The 15,843-nt window shown below is 36.9% G+C and overlaps 1 protein-coding gene across 2 annotated transcripts in view; it reads right to left on the bottom strand.

The window, feature by feature from the left end:
* Window positions 1–14,848, bottom strand: part of CHIC1 (cysteine rich hydrophobic domain 1) — a 56,007-nt gene extending 41,159 nt beyond the window's left edge. For both annotated transcript variants that reach the window (XM_082447465.1, XM_082447464.1), the window contains exons 1-2: window positions 14,421–14,848; window positions 3,447–3,501 (exon numbers count right to left, since the gene is read on the bottom strand). In XM_082447465.1, the coding sequence (XP_082303591.1) occupies window positions 3,447–3,501; window positions 14,421–14,713 (348 nt within the window). In that variant the 5' untranslated portion in view covers window positions 14,714–14,848. The remainder of the gene's footprint in view (window positions 1–3,446; window positions 3,502–14,420) is intronic.
* Window positions 14,849–15,843: the final 995 nt, after the last annotated feature.

Raw genomic sequence — 15,843 nt, 5'->3', positions numbered from 1 at the left:
ACAAATTTAAGTGCTTGTAATTAGAATTTAAATTTATGTTTAAAAAGTAAAATTTTTATTTAAAACTTTTATTTAAAAGCGTGTAAGCACAGATGAGAAAAAGTAAAGAATGAGGCTAAAGTCAGAAATGAATCAATCCAAAATGTAAAATTTGATTTTTGTTTAAAACACTGTGAATGAAGTAAATTATATGCCAAGGTATATAAAATTTGTTATAAGATTTATCTTTCATTACATGCTTCTGGAAATGAATTAACAAAAGCATTTCTAAAATGTGGCAATTTTCCTTCTTCCCCACCAATACTTTCCACTTTTAACACATAATATTCACAGTTTGTACTCTCTTACTATGGACAAATTAAAAACTAAAACATTCAAGTTACTAAAAATGAGAATTCAAATTTTTTGAAGTCATAACAGAAACATATTGAAAAGAAAACTTTTACTAGAATTTCAAAGAATAAACTGAAATCTTCATTTTGACTTTAAAAGGAAGCCAGAATTGTCTTTGAAAAAAAAAATCTGTATTTGAATAACAGTAAAAGTCATAAAACAGAGATAAAGGCATAGGAAATGAGAATTGGTTAACTCCCGATTTTAAACAATGTGAAAGAAATGTTTAGTTAACTGTGTGGAATCAGAGTTAATAACATTTTACTCATTTACTTCCATATAATTGAGTATTTCTAGTAATGAAGGTTAGATAGAAGCCCTTTACTTTGTAGCTGAATGGCAGGTTGTAAAGAAACATTTAATTCCTTTTGACTTTCTTAGAAAGAAAAAAGAAAGCCACATCATAAAGGTGGGGGAAAGGGTCATAATATTTTATAACAGGATGCAAGAGACTTTGCAAACAGAAGAAAATCTAAGCAAAACCCAGCAGGACTGATTTGCCTCCTTCAATCATGGGAACACAACCCAATCAATCACTTGTCATACTGGATCGCAATAGTAAAGGTGGATTTTATGGTTTATGGTTCCCAACACTGCACACTAATCTCCCTGTAACACCATTTAATTGTTTCAAGCTGAGGGCCGGAAGCTTTTATTTCTTTTCTGAAGTTCTGTGGTTCTTTCATTTTCTGGTCACCAGAATCTGTATGTATACACCTGTTTGACATGTCCTATCACGACAGGAGAACTTATCTTCAGTGAAAGGAGGAAACAATCTTTCCTTAACTTAATATAAAAGATTATCTTTTTATTTATATTAAAAGCATGAACACATAAGAAGCACAAAATTAATACTGAGCCACAGAGCTTAACAAAATGGCTTTTGAGGTTTTCAGAATTCACTCCACAATTTTGCTTAGTTTAGGCATAAATGCTATATAGAATTCCACTCATGCTGGAATACTGGTTTTGTAAAATGCAGATTTATTTTTCTATTTTACCTACTGCATTTATTCATTTTGAAATATACTTACACTGCTGCTAAGTCTGGAATTCAAACCTTTTTTTTTTCTTTTAGTTTTTTTCTGAAACATGTAAATTCTTTTTTGCCTCTCAAGACCCCACAGTTATCAGAGATGCATTTTGATAATCCAAAATAACCTATACAAATGAAATAGTGCCTACCGGAGAAAAATCATCTCATCAAAGAGAAAATAAAGTCATCATGTGACTTTGAAAAAAATCAGACTTTCAGAATTCCTTTTAGTGTTTTTTCATCACCAAACACTAAACTAGGAAAAACATCACTGTATCATTTATGCCTCATTCAATATATGAGAAATTTTGTGCATTTAAATAATGCACACTAGAATAAATATCCAATCATTATGTGTTACGAAAACGGTCACCTGAAAAGAATGGATATCTTTAAGAACAGTTCATATCCAGATCATTTAGGTTGTGTGAATGCATACCAAAGGCAGCTTAATATTCCTACTTCCCTAGTTTAAAAAACGACTATCTTTTGTGCTGGTGGAATTTCTAGTTTTAGAAGGCTTGGAAAGAAATGAAGAGGTGTGAAGAAATATTCTGAAGATTCCTCGAGCACATAAAAGTGGCCAATTTCAAAGATGGATAATTCTTACACCTGGGAACTCTATTCTCTGACATATTTTTTGATTATTCATTTTCTAGAGTTACTTGGATTTGTAATTCAAACTTTTTTTCAACTAAACCAATAATAAAGCTGGATGTAACTGCCCAGACAACACATGCAGCAGCATCAAGGGAAACATAAAGAACAAGTTTTCCACTGGAGATGTTTTAATTCACATTCTCTTTAATTTTAATATTGAATTTGCCATCTTTCCACAGACAAATTACTATTCAAGAGATTTTTTTCCATAGCTATTTTTCCCTTGGAAAAAAATTTATGATTAATTCATATAAAACAAATCTAAATCTGAACTGCTGCTTAAATTGGTGAATAATTCTAAATGATCAGGATAGGAAGGTAGAACATACTAGAGAGTGAGGCCAAAATCTCAAACCAAAGGGCTCTTTGTATCCTAAAAAGATAAATGGCCACATATTTTCTAATGTTCACTTAGCTAGGGACTATCACTACTTGTTTAGTACTATATGGAATGATTTGACATTATACATCAGGAGAGACAGAAAAGGTCAACAGTCAAAGAGAACAAATTATTGCTGGGACTGAGAACAAATGATTACTCAGATGAAGAAGGTTAAAGTAGCAAAAGCAATTAAAATTGAAAGCTGGTGAGTAGAGAAAATTGGAAAAACAATCAGGGTGAAACTGGGATATACTGATGAAGAATTATCAATAACAACCACAAACTTACATTGTGAAGCTAATAAGTACCTGACAATACACTAGGAGTTTTATATATTCTTTTTGCCTTAGTCAGAGCCTTTTCCTTTGGGTTTAGAAGTTAGCATTACTGTTGTAAGAGGATTTTCCAAACAGTTTTGAATCCTAGGAAGTCTTTGAATATTGAGCCTCGATGCTAGAAGATACTACTGGGTGTAGAGGAACCAGGAAACAAAAAGGTAATAACAATTTATTGCAGTGAATCCAATTGTAGAAGCTCAAGCTATCTAAAAGACAGAAAAATGTCCAACCAAAAATTTGATTTTTTGATGTATAACAAATCACATCACAGGACACTTTAAAAATCATAGAGTGATACAAAGTTGAACACTGATAACTTCGTTAACTCTAAAATCATTGGAAATTACTGACCTAAATGAAAACAATTATAGCTACCAGTGCTGAGAAAAAAGGCAAAACTGGAAAAACTGAACAGATAAGTAAATAATGGCTGGCATTAATGGACATGAACAAAATAACTGGTCATATGCTAGTAGTCACGGAGACAGCTTTCAGTCACTAACGACATAGCCTCCAATTACCCTGACCTCTTATTATTAGACTTCATTACAGTGAGTCAAAGCACTTGTCATAACACTAAATAAGCCATAAAACAATGTTTTTAGAATTGAAAAGTTCAATGCAAACTCTCACTTACCTTCCCTGTTAGAACTGAGGGAAATTCAGTATCAAACTTGTTGCTCAAGCCAAACCTTAAAAACAAAGACAGAACAAAATATATTCTACCCAGCATATTTAACTCTTTCCCTTAAAAAAGTTATAAAGCCATGCATTTTTCTTTTGATGTTGTGACTTAAAAGCATGTCCTAAAAATAATTTGATATTTATAGAAAATAAATCTTTGACTATTAATCCAAATTAATAGTAAAAGAAACTTAAGGAGCCAATGTTAAAGTAGGATTCTAACTAAAACCATCATATGAGATTAAAAAATAATAGAGAAACACTGACACAGAGCGGGAAATATCACAACTTTTGATTGAAACATTTCTGTTAAAACCCATTTTAATTGATAACTGTTGGAACTGGCTGATGGGTTGTATGTGGGAGTGGATTATACTATTCTTTCTACTTCTGTGGATATATGAAAATTCCTAATAAAAACTAATGTAACCTTTGGAACTATAGAGCTTGACAACTTCCGATCAGTTACTATTCAGATACTCAAAGGTTGATCCTTATGAATGGCTTTTATGTATATGTTCAACCAATTTTGAGAAAACAGATCCCAGCCTCAAAAGCTCTAACTTTTTTCAAGTACACTCATTGAAATCTGTACTAAGTCAAAATGATTTTTTATAAGCCTTCCTTCACCTACTTGGTGATTGATTTCAGTAGGAATAACAAAGGTCACTTCCTGCATGTTAGATGATATATCAGAGTGACTACAATTTTATGTTAGTGTAAGCAAAAAGGAAAAAACACTAACATTTAATAAGAACTCCTTTTGAGGTAGACAATAATAGTAACAGTTACCAGTAACTATCTACTTACCATGGGTTAGACACTGTGTTAGGCAAATACATTACCTCTAAAATTCACAACCCTTCAAGAGAGGTATTGTTATCTCTGTTTTATAGAGAAGGAAGCTGACACTCAGAAAAAATTTTTTCAAAAAGTAATCAAATGACTTGCCCAAAGTCACATAGTAAGAGGAGGCAACCAAAATTCAAATGCTAATCCCTAAATTCTTTCTGTCCTATATTAAGCTCCTTGAGAACAGAAACTATGGCTTATTTACTTTGCTATCTTCCACTATGCTTAGTAGCACAATGGAATCTAGTAGGTGCTTAATAAAAGTTTGTTGAATAATAAGCTACTGTATGTCCTGTTTGATTCTACTGATTTATTGCACTTTGGTCTTAGGGTCACTTTAAAGACATCTTAAGAATCCAACGTCCTATTAAAACTCTCTGTGAGAATCATAGTCTCCTTGTATCATTTATGCTAATAGCTCCTCTTCAAGGACAAAAGCCAATCTTTGTGTTCTTTTTGTGCAAAAAGACTCTCTATATTTAGCAGCTAGCAGCAAGGTACATATCTGTACATAAATATATTTTACCTTGCATGTTTAAAATGTATTTTAAAACAACAAATTCTATATTTTAAAAGAGTTGAGAAAATCAATTAGCAATTATAAAAAGACCTTAACTTCATTAAAAAACTTCATTACTTCTCTAGGTGTCAGTACAACACATAACGAGAGCATTACATTTTTATAATAACATTCTCATAACATCCCCCTTAAATCTATACATAGAGGAGTATAGCCAAACTTAAAAATAAAATGGTACTCTTGTACATGAATTTTTATGGCAACTTTCATGTGCTGTTTGAGAAACTGATACTCTAGTATTAAATATATATTTGTAATTATGTACTAGCTAAGCAATCAGTAACATGACAAATATTTAATAGAGCAAGAAACATATTTCATTCAAATCATATTTAGCTAAATAGTGACCTTATCACTAGTCAAGAAGATGTAATTGAATTCATTATTCCACAGTTAATTCTTATTGCATAACAAAGAAATAGATACAGGTTTCATTTATAGAAGGTAGACATGATACATTTGAAAGCAGAGCTCTATTTCCATTCTTATAGCCTGTCTTCTATTTTTTAAAATTTAAAAAATAATCCAATTTATTTATTTATTTATTTTTGGCCGTGCAGTGCAGCATGTGGGATCTTAGTTCCCTGACCAGGGATCAAACCCGTGTCCCCTGCAGTGGAAGCACTGAGTCCTAACCACTGGACCACCAGGGAATTCCCCTTTTGCCTTTTAGATACAATGTTAATAATATGTTCCTACCTCCATTAGAGACTGCTGCCATTATAGTTTCTCCCAGTTGCCATTCTTTTACTACATATCAAATACATAGAGGATATAGACAGATGTATTCCTCAAAATGCATGGAATATTTCTATTATTTAAAAAAATTTTAGCTTTGCTATTCTCTTTGCATTTATCACCAGACAAATGAACTTTCGTTGCCACTGTTTCCACTTCCTTAATATTATCCCTTCCTTTCTTAACCTTTTGAATGAACATGCTGGCTTTTTTTTTTTTTTTTTGGCTGTGCCGTGTGGCATGTGGGATCTTAGTTCCCCCACCAGGGATCGAACCCATGGCCCTGTGTTGGAAGCACGGAGTCTTAACCACTGGACCACCAGGGAAGTCCCTAACCTTCTGAAATTTCTCTTTTGATGCCGTTACTTTACTGAAAATAATCCCTTATTCGGTAAATTTATTTAGAAAGACAAGTTCATCTTATTTATTGCCAAATTCAATGTCCTCTTCTCAGAACTTTCCCCCCTGACTTTGCAGCCTGTGATGTTGTTCACCACTCCTTCTTAACATTCTCCGATTCATTCACTCTCTCCTAACACTCCTGTCTTTTCCCAAAGTTTAGCTTTTAGTCATCTGCTCCTCTTTCTAAAGGAATTATAACAGTTCATCTATTTTTAATAGCCTTGACAATCACTTCTATGCTGATGACCATCAAATCTATACCTCTAGTTCTATATTTCCCAACATGCTCTAGTCCCTCATCTCTAACTGCATACTAAAAATTTCCATTTGGAAATAATGCCATTTGCAGCAACATGGATGGACCTAGAGATTATTATACAAAGTGAAGTAAGTCAGAAAGAGAAAGACAAATGCCATATGATATCACTTATATGTGGAATCTAAAATATGACACAAATGAATTTATCTATGAAACAGAAACAGACTCACAGACATAGAGAACAGACTTGTGGCTGCCAAGGGGGAGGGTGGGTGAGGGAGGGATGGAGTGGGAGTTTGGGATTAGCAGATGTAAACTAGCATATATAGAATGGATTAACAACAAGGTCCTACTGTATAGCACAGGGAATTATATTCAATATCCTGTGATAAACCATAATGGAAAAGAATATATACATATATATAAATGAATCACTTTGCTATACAGCAGAAATTAACACAACATTGTAAATAACTATACTTCAATAAAATAAATTAAAAAACAACAACAACAAAAATAACAATTTCCATTTGGATATCTTGCTACAAAATAATACACCTCAAGTGAACACTTCTAAAATTAAAAGTTACCTTTTATTGGAAACTGGCTCCCCCCTTTCAAATTCCTCATCTCTATCAATGGCACATTGACTCTTTTTTTTTTTTTTCAAATTTATTTTATTTATTTATTTATTTGGCTGTGTTGGGTCTTCGTTTCTGTGCGAGGGCTTTCTCTAGTTGCGGCGAGCGGGGGCCACTCTTCATCGCGGTGCGCGGGCCTCTCACTGTTGCGGCCTCTCTTGTTGCGGAGCACAGGCTCCAGACGCGCAGGCTCAGTAGCTGTGGCTCACGGGTCTAGTTGCTCTGCGGCATGTGGGATCTTCCCAGACCAGGGCTCGAACCCGTGTCCTCTGCATGGGCAGGCAGATTCTCAACCACTGCGCCACCAAGGAAGCCCCATTGACTCTCTTTAACCTAGACCCTGGTATCATTTTTTGGACCTTCCCTCTCCTATTTTTTGCACCTTGCTTATATCCAGGTGGTCCCAAGTCCTGTTATTTGTTCCTTTGAAATCATTCTCATATCATTTCCTTCCTTTCCATTGCCACTGCTATGTTGGCTCTTGTCTTTGCTCATGTGGTTTCTCTTGCTTCCTCTCCCTAGTTTAAATCCAATGCAGTCCTCAAGGCTCAAGTCAACCCCTGCTGCAAGCCTTCATGGATTTCCCTTTCTCTGAACACTCATAGCCAACTTTAATCTGTACTACACAATTCAAAATTTAATAAAATATTTTCTTTTATTCTTCGTTGATCCACACCAATTTCTTAAAGGAGATTTTTCCTGTTAGCTTTGTAAACCAAGACCTGTACTTTGTTTTTTCTGTATTCTTCATAGTGCTTAGCCCAGTGCTCAGGTCCTCAAAAAATCCTTGCTAAATTCACATTACAAATTTTCTTCTCTAATATAAAAATGGACTGTATTTTCTAAAATATAAAAAGTATATTAGAAATGGTAAGGAGGGAATACCCTGGCAGTCCAGTGGTTAGCACTCTGTGCTCTCACTGCCAAGGGCCCAAGTTCAATCCCTGGCCGGGGAACTAAGATCCCACAAGCTATGCAGGGTGGACAAAAAATTTATAAAAACAAAAAAGAAATGGTAAGGAAAGTATCATTTTATTTCTTAAAACACTCCATTATGGCCTACATTTATCTACTTCAAAAGGTATAAAGATAGGCAAACTAGGCCCAACATATTCTCATAATTTTGGCTAAAAGGTAGTAGCAATTCTGTTCTTGCCCACCAGGGATTTCTTTCCTTAACTTCTCCATTAGATATTCAGCTCCTAAAACAAGTACTTAAATAATCTTAGGCACAACATTTTACTTAGCAGCTACTAGGAAAATGTTGAAATGGCTCCTGCTAAATGAACACCTCAGCTTTGTTTCATAAGTAAACCATTAAGTTAAGAACTGTGAGTCCACAGAGGTTAGACAAGCTCATCTACCCATTACTGATCAGTGATAGACATGAGTCAAGATGTGGGGTTCTTCAGCATTAGACAAAGGCACTTGGGAACTGCTCACACTGTCATTTTATCGGCTTCATTAAATATAGAGCCTATTATGTGTTTGAAGCTGACCCAGCTGGTGGTTCTTAATGATTGTATTTTATTTGTTAAGTGTCTCCAATGCCCCAAATTTTAATTTCTTGGACAATTCTTTGGAGTAAAGGAAACTGAGGTAAAGAAGGATGGGTCCTCTAGTTGCTCTTCCCTCTTTTCTCCCTCCCTATACCCCTTACTGTTTTTAATTCTTTTGAAAATGACTATACATCAGCCTTTGAAAACCTTGCTCAAATTTAAGTTTATGTGTTCAGGTTGTTTAAGAAAACACATCAAAGTGTAGTAAAATTCTGCCAACAAAAACCATTTCACTAGAAAACTATGCACTTATAGTAACACTGATTCTGAAGCACGTGCACTGATCTCTATTTACTATACCAAGAAAAAGGAAAGTCTATGCCCTTCAATTAAAAGAGATTTTAAAAAATTAGTTAAACTTCTTTAATCTTCCATATGGAAATAATCATGTCTTGCCGCCCTGTAAAATGACAAGTTACCATAGCTTCAGTATTCTCAAAGCCTAAAATCTTATAAAATACTTACCTTATACAAACACAAATTAACAATGCTTCACTGTAATTCCTCAAAGACAGCTGTTTACAGAAAAGGCATTCCATTCACTGATTAGAGAGGTATCAATATTTGTAGTGCTCTCTAACTTTCTGCAGAAATGCACTGTTTGACAAATTTGGCCATCTTTTTTCAATTCTGTATATAATCACTTCAGCTCTTTTAGATTAATTTTAATGAGAATTTTATATATTCCTGAGAATTGGTAACCTCTCATCTCTACTAACTTCTATACAGCTGTATTATCAAGGGTAAATATCTATATATTTTAAGTAATATAAAGAGTGTGGTAATACCTATAAATAAGAAAAAAAATCTCATGAGATGTAATTTTCCTTATAATTCAATACAGTGGATCCAAATATTCATCCTAAAAATATCAAGATGAAAAATGATAGATACTAAGCTACATCACTCAAATGTATAGTATTTCTGAAACAATACTTACATGAGACATTTCATTATTTCTGTTTCTAAAACCTCAAATCTGTGGGAGTTAATTTTGCCATTTACATATATATTAAAGGCATTCTTGTATCTTTTAATAAAATATTTTAGGTGTGTTATACAATATTTAAATGGTAGTGCCCATCATACTGGCATACTGACACATAGAAGATGGCAGTTACTGTTCTTTGTGCTGGGCATATATACAGCAATGAGTAGCACATCAAATATATCTGCCGTAATGACACTTTTTAAAATTTTTAATTTGAAAAAAGATACCCAAATATCCATTTATGATCATCATCATCTCAGATTTGCAATTACAATTATTCTGGTTAGGTCATTCGACTTCTCAAAAAATTATAATTGATTGATAAGACATTAAATGATATCTTGATAAGTAACAAGAAAACCAATGTGTAAAGATGATATAAGTACACAGGGGTATTCTGACACATAAAGTCTTGCTCAACAAACCTTTCAGAGGTAAGGGCATGCCATACCCCCCACCCCAAATCTGGTAGTATTATTGTATCTATGCTCAGAAACACAAGTACTCTCCAGAGGAGGATTCAACTAACTATCATTTGTTGAGGGCCTATAATACAGCACACGTTATGGTGGGCATATTTTTACTAAAGTGAACCAGTATTTATTCAACTCACTTTTACTGAGTGTCTACTTCAGGGCAGGCACTGTGTTAGGCACTGAGAATTCAGACGTAACCAGTGATTGTCCTGCCATTTCTGCTTCCAATTTATTCAGGGCAGAGAAGACTTGCAGGAGGTGGTGACTTATGAGGTAAGGGTGGTGGGTACTGGGATTCTAGATGAAGGCCCCAGCTTGAGCAGAGGCAAAGAGATAAGAAACAGCATACTGTGAATAAGAAAATACAAGCAGTAAAGGGAAATGTCAAGAGATTAGGCTGATAGATAGGCAGGGTCCAGTTCTATATTCCATGTTATAGAGCTTAGACTTGATCCTATGGATGAAGGGGAAACCACAGAAGTCTTAAACAGAAAGTGGTGTCTCCATTGAGCAGCAGGCTGAGGGATAGATTTGGAGGTGACAAGGATGAAGACAAGATGACTAGTAGGGTGGTGAAAGGGGCTTGAATCAGGGAAGTGGTGGTAGGGAGGAAAAGAAGAACATTTTAGGTCATATATTATTAATACCCACTGATTGCTTAGCTGTGAGAAGATTGAGTGGGAAAGAGGAACCACTGATGAATAATGGGATAGGAGGAGGTGCATTTAACTGAGTTGGAGAACTCAGAAATAGGAGGAATTTTTTGAGAGGTTGGGACGGGGGTGTGAGGGGATGTGAGGGGGGGAGGATGAGTTTTGTTTTGAATACGTTGAATTTAAGATGTCAGTGAGCCATTAGGTGAGGAAGTCCAGATAAGAGTCAGAGCAGAGTCTGGTATAGAGATACTGATACATATTTGGGAGACATCAGATAATTGAAACCATGAGAGTCAAGATGAGACTATCTAGATAGAGTAGGGAATGAGAATAGTGGGCTGAGAACAAAACCCTGGAGATCACTAGTATTCAAGGAGCAAGAAAGGAAGAGAAACCCATGAACGAGGCAGTTAAGGAATAACCAGAAAAATATAAGGAGAACCAGGAAGAGTGAAGTGGCCAAGGAATTCCTAGATTTGTTTGGCTGGCAAAATGTTTTTTTTTAAAATCAGAATTTGAATACCTTTAGGCAAAACATATACCTTCCAGTTCAACTAAGGCCCCATCATTACTCATGCTGCACTATTTTCTTGACCCGTCTCGCCTCTGAAGGCCAGTGTGTTTATGACCCCTGGAGTAAAAGCCTCTGAGAAAGAGGGAGTCATTATATGCAGCAGAGAGGACCAGAAAGATAGGAAATTGAAGATGCCCACTAATTTAGCAACAGGAGGGTCATGGTGATCTTAATGATACCAGTTTGTCTGTGGTCATGGTGGCAGAATCCAGATTACAGAAGGGTAAAGAGGAAATAGATATGGTGAATGCAGCTACTCTTAAGAAATTTGGAGAAAGAAGGAAGAGAGATTAGACAATAGCTAATGGGGAATGTAGGTCTAGGAAGGCTTTTAATTTTAAAGAATTAGAGAGACTCTGAATATGTTTACAGGCTGAGCCAATAGAGAGGCTGAGTGAGGTAATATTATAGAGAGAGGGGCTGCCTGGGAGGAGGCTGGAAGAGAAGGGTATGGAAAGCATAAGTGGAGGGGTGAGTTTTGAACAAGCAGAGGGACTCCATGATCTCTGAGGGTGGAGGAAGAGAGCACAGGAATTCAAACCTAATTAAGACCCAGTGCAGGTGTTTCAGCAGGAAAGTGACATGATTAAACAGTGTTTTACGAAAATTAGTTTGGCACAAGCATGCAGATGGATTGGGGTGGGGAGAGGTGGCAGACTGTGGCCGCAATTCAAGCAGGAGATGATGGCAACCCAAACTAGAGAGGTGCCAGTAGAAATGGAGGAAATGAATAATCTAATAGACCTTTTAAAAGGCATGATGACATAATTCTGGAACAGACTGGCAAAGGACAATTCAAGGAGAAGGAAGAGTTAAAAATGACTCAAGGACTTGAAATATTACCCTGGAAGATTGGAATGGCAGTATCAGGGTCAGAAATGGGGCAACTGGAATGCACAGCCAATCTGGGGAGGGAAAATAAATTGGGTTTAAGATATACTGAATTTGAGGTGATGGTTCTCAAATTTTAAACTTTGAAAAGAAACAACATCCTCTAAAGAACAGATGACTGTACGAAGAATGAAAAAAATAAGAATGGGAGAGAATAAGAAATATTTCATTCAGATAGGGCAACTAACACTCCCATGCCAGAAAAAAATTAAAGAGGCTGATATTTTAGACGTCTCAGAATTAGATTAACTATTTCCTAAGGATCTTACTTTACCTGTTGTAAGGAAGGTTTTCCTATCATAGAAAGACCAGTTTCTCATTTAACATCAAACATGCTTTCTAGGTCAGAGAATGTGTACAATACAACTAAGTAATTTTCCAAACTATGTACACTGGTTAGCAATTCAAGTACTGGTTTGCTGCTTTTCAGGTTTTGGCTTCAATTAATACCAGCAGTTACTATGAGCACCATTATTTCACACTCCTTATTCCAGAATTTTTAAGCTGAGAGGGACATTACACCTATCATAAGGGCCTGGGCATGGCAAGTGTCAGTGCTTTGCTTTTAATTGAAAATAGGTTGTTAAGTACTTCACCATGGTTGTGTGAGGAGTAGAATGGAACCACAAATAAGTTTCAGGGAACTTAAATTCTGTTTTCTTGCCTGTTCTTTGTTTTCTGAATTTTAGAAAAAAATGAAGGGGAGGAATGCTGGAATATAAAATTATGGACTGGAATAAAAAGCCTTTTTCTGTTTGATATGAAATAATCTGCATGAAAGTAACCTTTGGTACCAGAATCATAATTAATTTGAGTAATAAATTGTTTCCCTAGTGATGAAAGGAATGGAAATAAAACAGCGCAGTAAGCTGGCATCTGAACATTGTAGGCTATCTGCAAAATTCTTGGACCAAGAGAAATTGTGTTAAAATCGCCTAACCAAAAGACAGGTCTAAAATCTCCCCACACTCTTCCACAATTTCAAAATCTTCCTTAATACTTTTCATGCAAAGATCACAAAAGTATATTACAATTAAAATACTCAGCATGTTAAAATTAAAAGCTAACATGATGGGGGGAGGTGGTGCATAATATATGATTTCAGATAATATGAACTCAACTGAAAGTCAGAGGGTAGGTGAGCCATTATCAAAATTACAGGCAGCATGACTTGATAAGAAAAAATAGTCCTATTTTGAAAACTCAGTAAATGATAGCATAATTAAGAGGATGAACATGACACAATATTCAAACTTCCAAGTATTTACTGTCCAAGCACATAAAAACGAGAAAGCACTCTTCAAAGCCCAGAGAACCATTAAATTTTTCTTCTGCTTTGCCAACTACTATGCTATGAGGTCCCTCCCCCTTTTTATTTTCTTAAATATGATCCAAGATGTCAATTTTTAAAAAAACTCTGTATGAGTTTTCAAAAAATCATTCTCAGCTCCTAGGGGACTAATTTCCATATATATTTAATGTTTGCATATTTAATATTTGGGAATACAAAATCTCCTGCAGGTATGTTAAATTATCTCAGAGCTGAAAGGCTTTAAAAACCATCTACTCCAAACCCCTCATTTTACCGATGGAGAAATCAAGGCCCAGAAATGGGAAGTAACCTGACCAAGGTCACAGGGCCAGTAAGAAGCAAGGCTGGGACTAACATACAAGAGCCCTCACTCTCAATCCATTGCTCTTTCTACGTTTCATAGCTACTTCTCAACCTGAACCTCTAATTGTGTGATATTTAAGAAACGTCAGAATGAGGAGTGATCAAGACACGGAAAGGATTATTGAATTCATTTACAAAGGGATTAGATAGGAAGAATGGATGGATGAATACGTGGATGGGTGGATATTCTATAATGTTATTCACAAAATATATTATGTTTCTGTTTTGAAGAGTCCAAGCCTAGGTCTCGTCACTTGTTACAGCTGTCACCGTGTTCCACCAGACATCAATCTTAGCGGCAAAGAGTCCGCTGGTACATCCTGCAGTTTAAAGACTGTTCATCGCCAGCATACACAGAAGCAAGGAGACTCACCCCTACTCCAAACCCTCTGGCTCCCAACCCCCTAACTTCCCTGTCCTATACTCACTTTTTACCCGGTGTTGGTGCATCACATTTGCTTTCTCCTCACTTCCTTTACACCTGTCTCCCTCAGTTTCTCCATTTAGACAAGGTGTCCTTTCCTAACTATATGCCTCAGTCAGCCCTCCCCCACTCCACAGGCCCCTCGATTGCCTTATTCCTCTGTCGCCAAATCTCAGCCTTCTCAAACCCCATGGCTCCCTCTCGCTTACACAGTGATGTGGCCGGCGCCCCGCACCAATACAGGGTCGGGGGCATATCTCCGCAGATGCTCCTCGCTCACTACCCGAGGCGGGGGCGGCGTCTCCTCCACCTGCTCCTCTTCTTCTTCCTCCTCCTCCTCCTCTTCTTCCTCCTCCTCCTCATCTTCCTCGTCATCGTCGGGCCCCGATACCGACGACGACGACGACGGCGACGACGACGACGTTGCCGCTTCTTCTTCCTCCTCCTCCTCCAGTTCCGAGATCGTGTCGAACTCCGCCATGTTGGGCAGCAGGATGCTCATCACGTGACCTCTCGATCACCGCCACCCTCACGCAGAAGAGTTTGAACCTGCTGAGGTGCTGGAAGAGGAGGGGGAACGAAATGCAGAGAAAGAGGAGGGGGGTAGGGACAGGACTTAAGGAGATGCGCCTGCGTGGTGGGGGGGTGGGGGGGGCGGAGGGTGTTGGAGGCGGGGGCATGAGGGAGAGAGGAGCAAAATCAGTGTACGCTTGCGCGGCTCCAAGGGAAGGGGGGCGTTAGAGGTGAACTACTGGGAATTGTCGAGGTACGGTATGCGGGTGCTGCTCCTAATACTGCTGTTTGAGCTTCTGCTGCTTGTTTCCCGGGGACGTATCTTCTGGTTTTATTTCCTATTAATTAATAATGGGTATTATTACCCCCTTCCCTCCAGTGCAGGGAAGGGATATTCTATAAAAGTGAGGTTAGAACTTTGCCCCATATATCTTAAGGTATACACTAATCCCTTACGTTTGTTCAGCATTACAGTTTAAAAGACTTTTGCAGCAGAACTTTGCCACACCCTGGGAGGCATTTTTATTAACATTTTACCGAAGAGGAAACTTTCTATTACTTCTACTATGCAATACTTATGGAGGACTTACTAAGTGTCAGGGACTGTGCTAAGTGCTCTATGTGCATATCTCATTTAATACTTCACAACCCTATGAGATATGTACCATGATGATCTCATTTTACCGGTGGGAAACCTAGATGCAGAAAGGTAAGTAACTTGCCCAAGGTCATGGAGTTACTAAATGGCAGACCTGGTTTTAAACTTGGGGGGTCTTTTCTGATTCCAGAAGCCCAGCACTCTTAACCAAAGGGCTATACTGCCTGAAGTTGTTTGGAAGCGCTTCGTAGAGTGGTGCCTTTTGGACATCTTGAAAGATGTTTGAATTTTGGAGTTTTCGGGGGTAGGCGGGAGGAGGGAAATGGAGGGTGTGGAGGGAGGACTCCAACCCTAGGAAACATTAATTAACATCATCCATTTTCCAGACACTGGGCTAGACTCTTTCACATACAATATCTCAATTAACCCTTAAACAATCCTGTGAGGTAAGCATCATTATCTATTTTATAGATGGCAAAGCAGTCTCGGGAAGTTTAAGTAATTTATTAAGGTCTCTGGCG

Source organism: Balaenoptera physalus, assembly GCF_965194825.1.
Source record: "Balaenoptera physalus genome assembly, chromosome: X".
Lineage (NCBI taxonomy): Eukaryota > Metazoa > Chordata > Mammalia > Artiodactyla > Balaenopteridae > Balaenoptera > Balaenoptera physalus.
The sequence above is the reverse complement of the archived record's forward strand: the minus strand, read 5'-3'. Positions and strand labels throughout refer to the sequence as shown.